This window comes from Solanum tuberosum, unplaced genomic scaffold (genome assembly GCF_000226075.1).
Source record: "Solanum tuberosum cultivar DM 1-3 516 R44 unplaced genomic scaffold, SolTub_3.0 scf00144, whole genome shotgun sequence".
NCBI lineage: Eukaryota > Viridiplantae > Streptophyta > Magnoliopsida > Solanales > Solanaceae > Solanum > Solanum tuberosum.
Genome location: NW_006239074.1, coordinates 1,219,144 through 1,234,421, shown reverse-complemented (window position 1 = coordinate 1,234,421; position 15,278 = coordinate 1,219,144). Strand labels below are relative to the sequence as shown.

General features: G+C 37.0%; 2 protein-coding genes across 6 annotated transcripts in view; both read right to left on the bottom strand.

Moving 5' to 3' along the window:
* Positions 1-1,159: 1,159 nt before the first annotated feature.
* Positions 1,160-5,080, bottom strand: LOC102595128 (UV-B-induced protein At3g17800, chloroplastic). The gene is made up of 3 exons (XM_006352870.2): positions 4,805-5,080; positions 2,253-2,536; positions 1,160-2,118 (listed from the first exon to the last, which is right to left on the bottom strand). The coding sequence occupies exons 1-3, from the start codon at positions 4,916-4,918 to the stop codon at positions 1,308-1,310; spliced, it is 1,209 nt and encodes a 402-aa protein (XP_006352932.1). The 5' UTR covers positions 4,919-5,080; the 3' UTR covers positions 1,160-1,307.
* A 3,930-nt stretch (positions 5,081-9,010) lies between these two features.
* Positions 9,011-15,278, bottom strand: part of LOC102594791 (transcription factor HBP-1a) — a 13,630-nt gene continuing 7,362 nt past the window's right edge. For 4 of the 5 annotated variants that reach the window (XM_015311130.1, XM_015311131.1, XM_015311129.1 and 1 more), the window contains 6 exons: positions 13,067-13,121; positions 12,775-12,811; positions 12,399-12,688; positions 11,852-11,929; positions 11,652-11,777; positions 9,011-9,287 (listed from right to left, as the gene is read on the bottom strand). In XM_015311130.1, coding sequence (XP_015166616.1) covers positions 9,012-9,287; positions 11,652-11,777; positions 11,852-11,929; positions 12,399-12,688; positions 12,775-12,811; positions 13,067-13,121 — 862 coding nt within the window. In that variant the 3' untranslated portion in view covers position 9,011. Of the gene's footprint in view, positions 9,288-10,878; positions 11,326-11,651; positions 11,778-11,851; positions 11,930-12,398; positions 12,689-12,774; positions 12,812-13,066; positions 13,122-15,278 lie in introns of those variants that run through there. The other variant, XM_015311132.1, reaches the window with a different exon arrangement.

Below are 15,278 nucleotides of genomic sequence, written 5' to 3'. Positions count from 1 at the left end.
GTTAGAGATAACAGGTACCTCATGAAACTAGTCAAGCAGGCAAGCTGACCCGAATACCACTTTTATCAAAGAAGAAAAAGAACTAGGATAAGTCTTGAGTCATCATTAGGCATGTCTGTCTAAACCAAGTTCAAGATGGCCAATTTAAGTAAAATACAATATACAACAATGATATCGTCCCTTTACTGTCTTCATGTAGGCCCAGAAAATCATTTCACTAAAGCTTTTGGCTTTTCTAGTTTTCAAGGTATGGCATAGATGAACATGGCATCCCACTTCTAATTCTGGAATCATGAGAACTCCCAAAACAAAAGAAGTTACAGAACTTGCTCAAAGAAAGATAACTGACCTGGCAACTCTTTATAGAAAGGCTTCATTAGCTGGCTGCAATCATGCATGAGATGAGTATGAAAGAAACTCCCACTTCACTGCAGTGATGATTACCTGCAAATATCAGCATGCGTGCTTTGTGTAAAGTTAAGACACAAACTATATATGCACAATTTAGAAGCTTCCACTAGAATTGTAATGATGGCTCTATGGGATCACCAATATACATATATATATATATGACAATTAACAACGATAACATAACCCGGGGTGATCCCACAAATGGGGTCTGGGGAGGGGAGTGTACACAGCCAAACAACCTTACCCCTACGTTGTGAAGGTAGAGAGGCTGTTTATGATAAACCCTTGACTCAAATAAAGCATATCAAATTAGGCATATACATAAGGATCACCAATGTCACAAGGACTCCAAAGCTCCACTGTTCAACGGATATAAGAAGCTGAAGAAAGAAATACCATTACTGAATGATAATAAAACAATAATGTTTTTCTGAACTTTTCAAATTTGGCTGTTCGACAACCAGGGAGGCCCTTATAGAGGAACCATTCCCTTCTGTCCCTTGGCCAGCACGAGCAACCCACTCTTGCTCCAGGAGCAGCTCGAACAGCCACTGACAACCAACGAGTTCGGGATTGGGACCCATGCCTAATCTGCATAGCCAGTTTTCAGAAGTTATGGAGCCATTTTACCTAGGTTTCCTTGACTGGATGTGAATGACACTCAGACTCCATTTTCACAGATTGCCAGGACCACACTAGAAACCAGCATTTTCTGGAATTGAAAGCTTATAAATTTGGATTTGTATCATACAGCAAGCAGTATACGTGTAAAACATGTTATATGAGTCTGATGATTATCAGATACAAAAATCATGCTTAGTGGGTTCGAACGAGTAAACAATATACAGAACTAGAAGATGAAAAGATATTTCTTGTTGAAGTACAAAAGAGCATCTCTAGCTATTAATAATATGGTATTTAGACTCCACATAGCTTTCTGTCTCCCATAAAAATGATCCAAAAGCAACTGCCTCCAGCACCAGCATTGTCAAACCAGAGTATGTAACAGACAGAACTTCATCATTAGATACATCTAGGGTACCATCACCAGAAACTTTAATATCAGGCCTTCCAAACAATGCTTGCGTCTGCTTTTCAATCACAGTAACTGCTTCCTTTGATCTTAAGGTTGCATATCTCTGTAATGTGTCTGCATCCAAATACATCACATAGGATCTCAGCCTCTCTGGTTTACCCTCAATATCAGAAACTGCAAAGCCCTCTCTGTCACCATCTTCAGGGTATATTTCTATCAATGAATCTGGATCCCATAGTTGTCTCGGTGCTGCTGGCTCATCAGGATTTGTTGAGATCTGGAAACTCTCGGGAGGCTTACTCACCGATCTCTCAAGTTGATAACGTTCGTCAACCCTTTTGAGGAAATATCCATACATAATAGAAGCAGCATAGAGCTTACCAAGTTTGATTTTGCTCATTTGAACAATGCTATCCAGAGGCCCCACAGCACGCTCACCGAGAACTATAGTTATGTGACTGATGATCATTTCAAATGCATCAGGGGAGTGTACGGATTCTAGCTTCTGCTCTTGATTTGGCCAATAACCCACATTTCCAGTAGGATCTGATGTTTCAGATATTTTTGGGATCATTGAAATGTCATTGTCTACAAATTTATGTACAATTAAGCAGTACAGAACCTCCTCTAATATTTTCCGCCTTTCTTTCTCTCTGACTTCAGCTATTCTCCTGAAATTCAAAATGTATTTATACGAGTCATATCATAAATAGACTTGGCTGTTTTGTTTTCTTTTGGGCAGGAAAACAATAGCTGAATATGTCACCCTAAGCAAATATAAAGAAGCAAAGGTCAAGTAAATTACTTTTGGAGGACATCTTTGGTTGAAGACTGGTTTTCCTTTAACTGGGCATCCCTTTCATTCTGAAGGTTCTCCAGCTGCTGTTCAATAGCTGCAGGGAGCAGATGGGGATGGGTTTGCAACATCTGTGCTAAAAATTGACCAACAGCTGACTCCAACTGAACAGGAGCAACTGGGACCAAATCACCTCCAGAACTTCCTGACGCTGTTGCTCTTATCGTCCAGCTTCTGGTTTGGGCCTTTCCTAGTCCAATTCCTAGCCTCGGGACAGAAAAAGATGGAGAGCTCTGCAGAAGGAAGTAAGATTACTATAGGCAATAAATGTAAGATAGCCAAGGTACTTAGGAAATTTCTCTTGTGAGATACTGGAAGCAAGAAAGTACTACACCTTCGTGACCCTCCATCAAGAACATCAACATACAATTGTATAAACAGCTAAATGGTCAAATTGAGCTGTTCTTTTTTACTGCTTGAGGAAAAATGTATCACATGAAGCTGCAGAGAATACAATGACACACATACTATTAACCACACGAGCCTCCCACCCCAAAAAGGAAGGGGTAAACAAGGAAACAGCCCTTAAATCAGTCATCAGATTAAATGTTCCCAAATTCCATCACTCAAGCATACAAAACGGCACACATAAAGTCCAAATTTTTGAATTCAAAATAAAACTTTACTTTTAGTCATAGATATATTTACAGGAGAAAATGCAAATTTTATATCTTTTCAGCTAATGAAATAAGTTTTCAACACAAACAAGATGATTCATGCACTTATTAGCCAATCTTTCTAAAGTGCAAAGCTAAACAAAACAAACCCGAGAAGATATCTTTACACAATTTAAGTTTATCAAACCACACGATGTTCAAGAACAAGTGATATAGCTTGAAATGTTAGTGATAGGTTACCGCTGTATCAGTCACTTTCATGCTCCTAAAAGACTATTTTTATTATTTTACGAATTCAATGTCAGTTACATGAAACAAATTCAACTTTAAATCGCTGACTCGGAGAGATATTTATAATCTGGCACCGCTAAATAGATCTACCTTAAGGATTTCCAAATTGAAAATATACCAATTCAGTTTACTTGACGTAAGCCCTTTTATTTTTTTAATAATGGTAACAGTGTATTCATCAGCTTAGGGAATGTTGGCCAGTGCCACCATATTTACAAGTTGTAAGCAAAGACAAAAAGTTGTTCCGTCTTACAAAAATTAATCACAGATCTTCACAGGGAACATATGAAATCAACCAAGGATTCATCATCATCTACAAAGCTTTCTTTACACCAAAAATATAACGACAAAATACATTTTGACTTCAATCTGTCTATACCTCTGTGCACCATATGGACAATGTGGACAAAGAGGAACTCCAGATATTTTGAAGGTAAACAACTGCACTTCATTATATAAAATCTACATGTCTAAAATTTCTATCATTTTGGCGTAAAATGAACGATGTATATCATTATGACAATCTTTTGGACTTCATTGACTCCTTGTATCATAGATAGAGGAGCTTACGTCCTTTACCATGTTTATATTTGCACAGGGATAATGTTGTCTTTGTAAGAAAAAATTATTAACTTATACCCAAACAAAGGACTGAACATGCCGATTCCAATTAGGGATCATGCATCCTATTATCATGTTGAACTTTAAGAATTGATAATCACCATATGGTTCATTACAAAGAGATACATGCAATGTCCAAGTGCTCTGAAAGCCTTTTTTCCTGAAACACTTCCAAAGGTTCATAGTGCTTAAGACTATTTCCCAACTTATTTCCTCAACAACTGTAAGTATCATCATGCTAGACTATTTTAATTCAACATTTTCTTGCAAAATTGAAGAGTAAGCAAATATTCTTTCTCAAATCTAAGAACTGATGAAGTTTGTATTCAAGCCAAGTGGATACCATATTAAGCTTGGGGCATTCTGAGTACATTCCAATCTGCATTATGTTCGTCATGAAGCGTTTATATGTAGCTAGTCATGAAGCTTTAATCAAGGAAGTAATGCACACCGTATTTCTACATCACCTTTGCAATAATTCTGGTAATCCAAATGGTTATTACGCACATTATCGCTTACGCCATAGTGTTCATTAACATTCCTATAAAGGAGGATGTATTCTGGTTCAATTAATTTTACAATCTAACAAAAATAAACTATCTAAACCGCAGCCACTGGAATCTCTTTCTTCTATTGTGTATTTCTCTAATGAATACTCAATCAATTTCTGTTGTGAGCTAATGTAACCCATAGTAATTAGCATATGTGGATGCTCTAGGCTCCTTCTTCAACCAAAGTTCTCTTTTCAACTAAAATAGCAATAGTAAGCAAATACTATCAATTTCTAACTTCATCAAATAATCTTCATAAACTCGTAGTCTCTATTAGCACAGCGAATCTACGATTATTTTTCCATGCCGAAACTAAGCATATCTCTTCTTCTCTTTGTTTTTTCCTTTTATACTTGCATTATAAAGCCAAAATATCTATATATGAAACTATAAACAGCATATAATAAGAATCTCATCTTACTTTGGAGACAGAAGGGGAGAGAAGGGATTTGGAGTCGGAAAATGCATAGGAGTGTTTCAAACCGCCGGCAGCTGACGGAAGAACAACGGACACGTCAGCGAACATTACGGACATTTGCGTCAACTATTCCGGTGGCTGAGGGACCGGTGGTTTTCCGGGGAACGCAGGTGGAGATTCGAAGAAGCACGGAATCTTCTAGTGGCTACTGCGTCTGTTGCTAATTCAACGGTAGAGCCGCAATTTGCTGATTTTTTTGAAGAAAGCATTGGTTGGTTACGTGGCATTCAATTTATAAAAGTATCTAATCTTCTTTCCCAACTTCTTTTCTCTTTATTTTTTTTTTGGCAAAATGGTTTGGGATACCTTTGTACTTGTCTCATGCTATTTTCTTATCGAAATTTCTTACTAAAAAAATTGTTCAGTAGCTATCCTACACAGATATTTGGATTAAGTCGATGGGAAAAAGAATCAAGGCATTATTGTTTTATTCAATCAAAATGAGTGAAAAATTACATTTGAAAGCACAAGGGTATAGCCATTGGTCAATGAACTGGTTGTTGAATCCTAAAATCTGATGTTCAAAACTCAATGGAGAAAAAAATATAGTACTAGGTAATTCTAGGCAGAATGGTCCGGGAGACCCTCGTACTTGTCTCATTTTGTCACCTGAGCCCTTCTAATCTAGACTTTGCCAATTAAACCCTCAAATCCACTGAAATCCAATATTTTAAACCCTTTTTTTGACCACTCAGTGGTGCGTGAACTACAAACGCCACACGTAGCTTTCCACGTCATTTAAAAATGCCACATAGGATATGACATGTTAAAAATAGGCTAATTCTTTTCTTTCAAGCATTTCTTTCCTTTCTCCTTTTCAACTAGACCCTTCTACTCCCTTAATCCCGATTTACATTGTTGCTCACTGCGATTTTTTTCGATTTTGTTAAGTGTTTGAGTTCGCGTTTCACTCCATAGTTGTAAGTTTCTTGACTAATTTTCATTCTCTTTGTTTTGCAGTTGTGTTTTTGGTGTTTCATTTTGAATTTTGTTGTTTTGAGTTCCTGTTAGGGCTTAGTTGTTGCAGAGGTCGTGGTGTGATTTTAGGGAGGATTTTGGTTTTTTACATGCCTAATAACAATTTGTAGAAGTATTATGCATTCAATGGCATTTGTCGTGAATATCTGTTGAATCTAGAATTTTTTCGTATCTGAATTTTATTTTATTTTTATCAATTGTGTTGGATTTCTTTCTTGTTAGTGGTCCAATTGGATTATATCAGATTATTATAGAGGTTTTTGTTGTATTCCATAAAGAATTAGTTTAAAATTAGGTTTTTTTTGTCGATTAGGGGTTTTTGTGAATTAGGGCTTTTTTGTCATTTAAGGCTTTTTGTCAATCATCTAATTGTATTCTCATGACTTTGCAGGCATGGTAAGAATATGGGTTCAACAATTATTACACTTCAAATGTATTATGGGGGTTGTTTTTTATCAGATCCTGAACTCAGGTATGCTAATGGAATTTCTAATCTTGAAAAAATAAGAATTGATATGGATGAGCTTCATATTATGTTTTTTCATAAATTAGCTAGAGAATTGGGAGTTGAAACCTTTGGGTGCAAAGTTAACAAAAGAGGTAGTTTTTATATGTTGAAAAGTGATGCTGATGTCTTGAGATTTATTAACAACTTAAAGGGTGGGGACTTTGTTGATGTGTATGTGGTACATCAAATTAGTACTCATTTAATTGTTAAGGATCCTACTGAGGTGCAAATAGCCCAATTGCTTACTCCTAAAAAAGGTAAGCCCCCCCCACCCCACCCCCACCTACTATTATAAATGTTAGGGCTGATGTGTCTTCCTCTCAACCATCTGATAAAAATGATACAAATATAAAAGAAGATCAATAACTTAGGGTAGACAAAGGTAAGAATAAAGAGGCTGCTGCTCCTAAGGTTTCTTTAGAGGACTTAGATGAAGATGAAGGTCAAGGTAATGACTTTTCTTTCTACCACCTTCATACATCTGATGAATCTGATGTAGATGTAGATGCTAAACAATCTGATTCTAAGTCACTTTATGATGTTGATGAGAACATTGATGACTTAAGTGACTTGGATTCTGAGTTTGTTGAAGCTAGGAAGTCTAACATTCAAGAACAAGTTAATAAAGAGAAGACTGCTAGAATAAATGTAGATGAGATACCTTCTGGGTCCTGTAGGTATAGATGCTGATTTTGAAGATATTTATAAGAATAAGAGGGGAAGATATGAAGGAAAATTGGGTGGGGATGACCTGTATTTTGATAGCTCAGATCCTGGCAGTGATATTAGTGAGGATGAAGGGGATCCTGTTGATTCTGATGAGGTTGTAGATCCACCATCTAGGAATTCAAGTACAAAGGTCTATTTTGACCCAACTGTCAATTTTTTTTATTTTCAGTTGTATATGATTTTTGTGAATAATGTTCAGTTTAGAAAAGCACTACAGACTCACTTTATTCAGAAAGGTGTGAACATTAAACTTAAACCTAATGAAAAGGAGAGGATTAGGGTAAAGTGTAATAAGAAGGGCTGTCCTTGGCATATTCTTGGAAGTATTGAGGGTAATACTGAAAATTTTATTGTGAAGACATATTTTCATGTCCATAAGTGTTTCAAAAGAACATGAAACAAGTTGTGTACTCCAAACTGGATTTGTTAGACTTACAAAGACAGAATCATGAGTGAGCCTAGCATCAGACTCCATCAGATTCAAGGCTTGGTACAAAAGGATTATGGATTGTATGTTAGTAAAACAAGTTGTAGAAGAGCAAAAATAAAAGTCATGAATGAGCATATGGGTGATTTCATAGAGGAATTTGCTAGATTGTATGACTATGTTGAGGAGTTGAAGTCTACAAATCTAGGAACTACTGTGGTTGTTAGGACATCCAAGAATGCAATTCTTGGAAAAGAGGTATTCCAAGGGATTTATATTTGTCTTGGAGCATTAAAAAGTGGTTGGATGGAGGGGTGTAGAAGGATAATTGGTTTTGATGGTGCATTTCTGAAAGGTGTATGTAGAGGTGAACTGTTGTCTTGCATTTTCAAGGATGGAAATAATGAGATGTACCCTATAGCATGAGAAGTAGTTAATAAAGAATCCAAGGACACATGATCTTGATTTATCAAGTGCATCAAAGATGATTTGGAACTGACACAAACTGAAGATGAAGGACTGACAGTTATGTCTGATATACAGAAGGTATGAGAACACTTTGTAGTCTTTTTTTACTTTGCTATAGCAATTTCTATGTTACACTTATGTTCCTATTGTTTTTCCTTGACATGCCTTTTTTCTTTGATAGGGTCTTAACCTAGAACTTGTTGATTTATTGCCAAATGCTGAGATTAGATGATGTGCTAGACATATGGGCCAACTGGAAGAAGGTATGGAGTGGTGAAGAAAGGAGGAAGAAGTTTTGGCAGGTTGCTAGGGATCCATTTGAAGTTCATTTCTGTAAATTTTGCAACAACTACTGGTGGAAGTGCTGCAAATATTTCTGTAAATTTTGCAAGTGTTGCTCAACCAATAAGTCAATTTAGTACTCAACAGTCAACTACTAGTGCTAGTGGCTCAAAGAAGAGTAGCAAAGTTAAAAGATGTGATGCAAATGTCGGATATAAGAGGCCAAGAACAGCTGATTTTGGTATGCTATTTGGAGCAAATTGTAGTGTGATTGAGAGGGTAAGTATTATCATTTAAGGACTTTTAGTTTGATTCTATAGAATCTCTCTAACTAATATCATTATTGCCTTTTAACAGTCTGGAACTACTGATAGAGTGTTACATTGTGCACCATTGAAGAGTTCACTGCCTACCAATATCGATCTTGATTACAAACCCAATGGACTAAGGTGGAAGAGTGGAGCTGCAGTTACTCAAAGGCAGCTACAAGAACAAAGTTACAAGCGAGCCACTCAGTCCACACCAAGCACTCAAGACATATAATATTTCATAGTAAAGGCTCATGTTTTGCCTAGCTAAATTGTCAATGACATTGTCTATGATACTTTCCACTATTAACTTAATTTTCAACTATTGTGTTAGCTTGCTATGACAAACAAGTTATTTTTGCTTATGAATTTGCTATGATAATTATAAGTCTTAATCTTGATATTTCATACATTATATACATTATCATAGTACTCAAAATGAACAAATCATCAATACATCTTAAATACAAAAGATAGAAACCAAATGACAACAATCACAGCAACACTGATATCAATACTAATGTTCGACCTCCCATGTTTTCCATGCTTTCCATGCCTTCCCTGCCTTCCATGATCAACATTTGTTGATTGATTCTTCATGTAGTATTGTTCTTGGTATGTAGGATCAGCCATATCAGCCCATCGAAAAAATCCACATCTATTACCATTTGTGTATTTTTGACAGCCCCAAAACATTCTTCCTGGATTTGTTGATGTTCTTGACATCTTAAGTTCAGCATGAAGCCCACAATAGCAAAAACAAACAATCATTGTGAAGAACAAAAAAAATTAACGAGTAAGAAAAAGGTGAGAAAAATAAAATATAGACAAAAAAGCCTGATCAATTGTGGAGAAGAAGAAGAAATTTGGAGTGAAGAATTTTGGAGAGAGATAAATGAGTGAGAAAGAGAAGAAATTTTGGATATTTGAAGAAGAAATTAGGGGAATTTGAGGAAGATGGCAAAAAGTGGCCGTTATTGACTTTTTAAAAGCATCTCACACTCCTAAAGTGGGTGTAATTCACGCACTTTAACTACTTTTGCCACACGGGATGACAGGTCAAAAAAAAGGTTTAAAATGTTGGATTTCAATGGGTTCGAGGGTTCAGTTGGCAAAGTCTAGATTAGAAGGGCTCAGGTGACAAAATGAGACAAGTACGAGGACCTCCCAGACCATTCTGCCTTTTTTTTCTATGTTAATATCAAATCATATGCTATATTTAATTATATAATTATAATTTATAATAGGTATAATTTTTATGTAATGAACGGAATTGATTAAAAGTATTTTCCTCTTTAAGAGCTCTCGTGTCAATCACTTTTATTTCTCTCGTTAGATTGTCTGTAGCACAATCCTAATTCAATTATTTTCTAATAATCTTATACATCACCAATCATATTAATTGATTGACCAACACTATAAGTGTTATTGAAAGATCATAGAAATGAAATGGATGTAGTACTAGCTATAGATTAAAGTATTTCCCTCTTTAAGAGCTCTCGTGTCAATCACTTATATTTCTCTCGTTAGATTGTCTGTAGCACAATCCTAATTCGATTATTTTCTAATAATCTTATACATCACCAATCACATTAATTAATTGACCAACACTATAAGCATTGTTGAAAAATCATAGAAATTAAATGGATATAGCAGTAGCTTGTTGGAACCCCAAAGTTAATTTTCTTCTAAACTAGCACTAACTCTTCAATATATTATGTTCAATTACTAGAGTTTTGTACCTACCAAAATCGTTTACTAATATTTTTTGCTACCAGAGTAGATTCATTTTTCTTTTGTAGTTTGGTATGGCTACTTCACTTTCATATTTCTTTTCTCGAGCTACTTGATATGTTTTTTCTTGAATTAAGGGTCTAGCTAGAGATGACAATAGGGTGGTACAGGTTGAACTTAACCCGCAAAATTTTTAATCCACCCTACCCTACATAACAACTTTTTTCATTTTCAACCTGCCCCACCAAGCCCCGCATAGACCCTCACCTCATGAATCACATATACCCGCCACCCGCCCCACACAACATATCCTTAAACCCGGCCCGCCCATTGCCATCCCTAGGTCTAGCAGAAACGTCTCTACCTTCCAATGTAAGGGATAAGATCTTCGTATATCCTCTCAAACCCACTTGTGAGATCACAAAAGGTATGTGGTTGTTGTAAATATTATTGTTGGATCAAGTTTCCCAGTAAGAGCACCATTCACTTTTTCAAAAGAACAGAACATCTTTAAAGTTGAAAATGAGAAATGCCACTAACAGTTATCTGAGGGACACAAAACTATCACGGGCCACTGGTCACATACTCTACATATTATCCAGTTGAAAATGAGAAATGCCATCAACTATTTCATCAGTACATACAAATTTGAGTAAAACAGAGACACCACCTATTAGGCACAAACTATCACGCGCCACCCGTCACATACTCTACATATTATCCAGGTTTCTCGACCATAAAAGATCGGTCCAAACTGAGAAACAATGGAAAATATTGGACAATGAATCCCGATACTAAAAAGCCTCACATTTCATAGATTTTTAAACTACATAAATATGCAAATTAAAGACTGTTGCTACTAAGTTTGTTAGGTTAAGCCTATTTTTCAATCCACGATAATCTAGCCAGAACTTCACTGACCACCCTGTTTGGGTTCAGTTTGTGTTGAATGCTGGGTATCTTTGTTTAGAGGTATGTCATTTCTACTAGGTCTGGGATCATCTCGGCCTGGAACTTCACCAAGTCTCTCCTGCAAAGTCAAATCCAGTGACTATGGCACACAAGTGTCTAAAAGTAGATACAGGTAAAAGAGAAGTAGCAATTTCAACTCACTTCCGCAATTAGAAGGTATTAAATAAAGTGAGCCAAAAATGGAAATTAGTGTTAAACCATGACACAGTCCACTTCATGTAAATATTACAGGCTGATTGGTTCTGCAACTAGGAAACATTATTCCTTTGACCTTTCTGCTCTTAGTTTCTTTGTTGGGCTAGTAGTAATTGGGTGACAATTATTGAATTTATCTTTCTTTTTTTCTTCATTTGAGAGAACTAAAGAAAGGAAATGAGAAAATACCTTAAGAGAAGCATTCTGAGAAGCAAGTTGGTCATGCTCACTCCTTAGACGACTCAGTTCTGTTCTAAGAGAGGTATTTTCTTCCTTTAGAACTTCAGCACGCTGTGCTAGTTCATCACACTCTGCCTGGCCCCGAAAGGCAAAGTGGAGTCAGGGGTCAATCCAGAGAGACAAAGAAACAAGAGAGGAATTATCTGTACCTGCTTCCGTAGCCTAGACCTACGTGCAGATTCCCTGTTGGACTGCTTTCTTCTCTGCCTCTTGAGCTCCCTTTCATCCTAAATTCAAGGAAAAGAAATATCATCAGTTAATATGGACTAAATTACAAACAAAAAGGAAAACCAAAGGAGACATGTCCACAGTAAGAAACGGCAGAAAGGGACATCCAAAGGGAATGCATTTAGGATGTTCCACCCTGAGTACCCAGAAAAGCTGCACTACCCAGGCAAAACATCTGTGACTTTTACAAAATCTCTATGTGTGAACAAATTAAATGCGTTCTACCAATAATCCTATGAGGCTATGACAGGCCATATTGTACACTATTCATACTCCTCCCATGTAACTGAAGTACATGCTCTTAAAGTGGGTGTTTAGCATGAAGATGAACATTAAGAGCACCTGCATATATTCAAATCTAGAACCAGAGTCTTGTTTTATAATGCAAAATGCAAATACAGAATTAATCCGCCACACTAAGTTAAAGTTGGAAAAGAGGGAGAATGTTAAGAAGAGAAAAAGGGATACCTGAATCCACATTTGTGATTGGACAATATCCCTTGATCCAGCATTAACTATTCCTCCAGCAACTGAAGCAGACGGTACCTTCCCATGGATTGCAGGAATATTCGGTGAAGCGGCGGCATTCCAGTAGTCCATACCAATATTCAAGTTGGTTGTGGGGCCAGGAACACCGCCAGCACCCACAGCTGACATTGGCATGATTGCCATAGTTTGGTTGACCAATGAATGAGGAGCACTAGTTCCTCCATTCTGAGAACTATGAGCAGAATTGCCATTTTGAGATGCTTCTTCAGCTGTTGAAGAGATGTCATACTTCTCATCAAATAATGCATTTCAAAACTTATCATAAAACGTTTAAAGCAAAGTCATACCACCAGACCTGAATCTTGCCTGCCTGCTGACTTCATTGGTGACTCCTACACACAATAACAAGAAAAATCAAAGATAGTACCAACTAAGTAGTAAATAGGACAACACTGTTTGCATGCATACCGACTGCAATGGTAATGAACGGACCAAAAATCTATGCTCAAAAGACTGAAATTGATGCATTAAGATGGAAAGCCTATTTAATAGTATGCCTAAACAAGATTTTAAGTAACAGTAATCCACCATAAAAACTGCCAAGGATGAAATGACATAAATCAAAATATCCACCATACGGTACCCACATTTTGAGAATTTGCATCACTTCCTTCGCTTGAGCCTTCGCTTCCACTCTCGGCACTGCAAGCCCAAAATTGGCAAATTGAAGTCAAACTTCTCAATAACTGACAGTACTTTCATTTTAACTTTAACGACCTACAGAATCATGCAGAAAATGCAGAAACAAATAGCCATCTCTTCCTACATTGTGAAGTGACCGCACATTATTGGACATCTTTCTAATTATGGCAGGATTGAGTTGGTAATGCCAGGAAAAGCCCTGGACTGTTGTCAAGTTACACAGAAGAGGATAAATAGATCAAAAAAGAAGATGGAGCGAACTACAAGATTGCATATGGTGCACTATACGGAGGTGGAGGAATTCAAGATGTTTTGAATATAAGGGCAATCAATCAAAAAAATAAAATAGAATTGTATCATATTGTTCCTTTTTTAATATAAGGTAAATAATTTGTTATCATTTGTAAAACCCCGTATACAAGAAATATACCAAAAGAAAGAGAACCTACACCGAAATATGGTTTCTCAACTAAAGAGATATCTTCTATACAAATAGGGACCTCATGAGAACACCAAAAGAAAACTGGAAACAAAACACTAGTTTTCAATTTTACAAAATCTCATTCCACCCCTTCAAATGTCCTCATATTTCTCCCTTTTCAAATAACCCACATGATTGCTAAGGGGGCAGCACTCCATGCCCTTGGACTTCTCTTCCCCCTCTTCTGAGTCCCGATTTCGCCATGGCCCATTGACTTTGCCCAGCATCACACATTGCATCCCAAGAAAATTAAAGGCCATCCTCCATAATTGATTAGTCATTACAACGCAAAACAAGATGATTTACATCTTCACCCAAACTGTTGCACATGAAACACCAACACAGGTGATCCTCCTCTATTTCAATTTTTTTTTCTATCAAAAGCACACTCCTTGTCGCCAACCATGCAAAGAAACATACCTTTCTCAGTGCTCTGTGGATCCAAATAGAACCATGAGGCGAGTATGTTCCTCTCTCACCTATAACCTCTTGTAATAGGATTTGGCAGTGAATAATCTATTTACACTTTCCCACCAACTCCATACATCCGATGTATTGTTTAGTGTGTCCAGCCATACAATATCTCGATGAAATTCATCCATCTCCCAATCTTATACAATCTCTGTGAAATTCTTCGATCTCCCAATCTTATACGTTCCTTCAGAATCTTAAATCCCACCCGCTTGTGAGACTTACAAAATTTGTTTGATTAGCATCTTTCTTTGGCAAGACACTCTATATATGCTGAGGAATTCCTCAATCCATTCTCCCAGCACCACTTAAGCACCAAAAAACTAATCTTGTTTCCATCCCTATGTAGGTATGCTAGAAAGGGTGCTTTTGATCATACTTCCCTTCACCCTTTTGACAAGTACCTGATCCTGCTAGTCATTTCTTTACTCTCTCTCTATAACTGAATTCCACACTGGAAAATCTTTGCTAGACCCACCAATGCTAACTCCAGATAGGTAGTAGATACAGTACTCACCTTGCAATTCAGCACCTGCGCGGTCTCTTTGGTGTTATCCACTTATCCCACCGGTGTGATCTCACATTTTTTAAGATTGATTTTAAGGCCTAACACAACCTGGAACTGATAAAAATTTGTCTCAAGTGATCTAGCTAGGATACCTCTGCATCACAAAAGACCAATGTTTCATTTGCAAATAAGAGGTGCAACTGTCGCATTACTATACCCATTAAAAGAAGCATCAAACCCTTTTAGACCTCCAAATGACTGTCCTATCCATCATTTTGCTCGAAACTTTCATCACCAAGACAGAGAGCCTGGCATTAAAAATGCAAAACTTAATCCATCTCATCTGCTTGTCCAAAAAATCCATCTCAAAGCTTTCATCATGTTGTTCCATTTCTGGTGCAAACAGGAATATATAGATGACACAGAGTCTCTGTTGAAAGTACTAGAGTCTCTGTAAGGAAGAAGATAGTTTTACTAGTTTCAATATACCGCACAGCACAACCTTTTGCGCTTTTGAAGTTATAAGAATTGTTAACATCTCAAAAAACAATCATGCAGTTTAAGCAGAAGCGCCTTTTCACGTCAATAGCAAAGATGTCCATGGGCTGAACCAATTCACCAAATAAATTCTGCACTTGACACAAAAAGAAGAAAAACAAGGGGGCGGGGCGGGGGGGGGGGGGGGGAGAAAATCACA

Coding starts and splice junctions, on each gene's coding strand:
- LOC102595128 (XM_006352870.2), bottom strand. CDS start 4,918: ATGTCCGTAATGTTCGCTGACGTGTCCGTTGTTCTTCCGTCAGCTGCC. Junction 2,537..4,804: donor TCTCCCCTTCTGTCTCCAAA/GTAAGATGAGAT, acceptor TTCCTTCTGCAG/AGCTCTCCATCTTTTTCTGT. Junction 2,119..2,252: donor ACCAAAGATGTCCTCCAAAA/GTAATTTACTTG, acceptor TTTGAATTTCAG/GAGAATAGCTGAAGTCAGAG.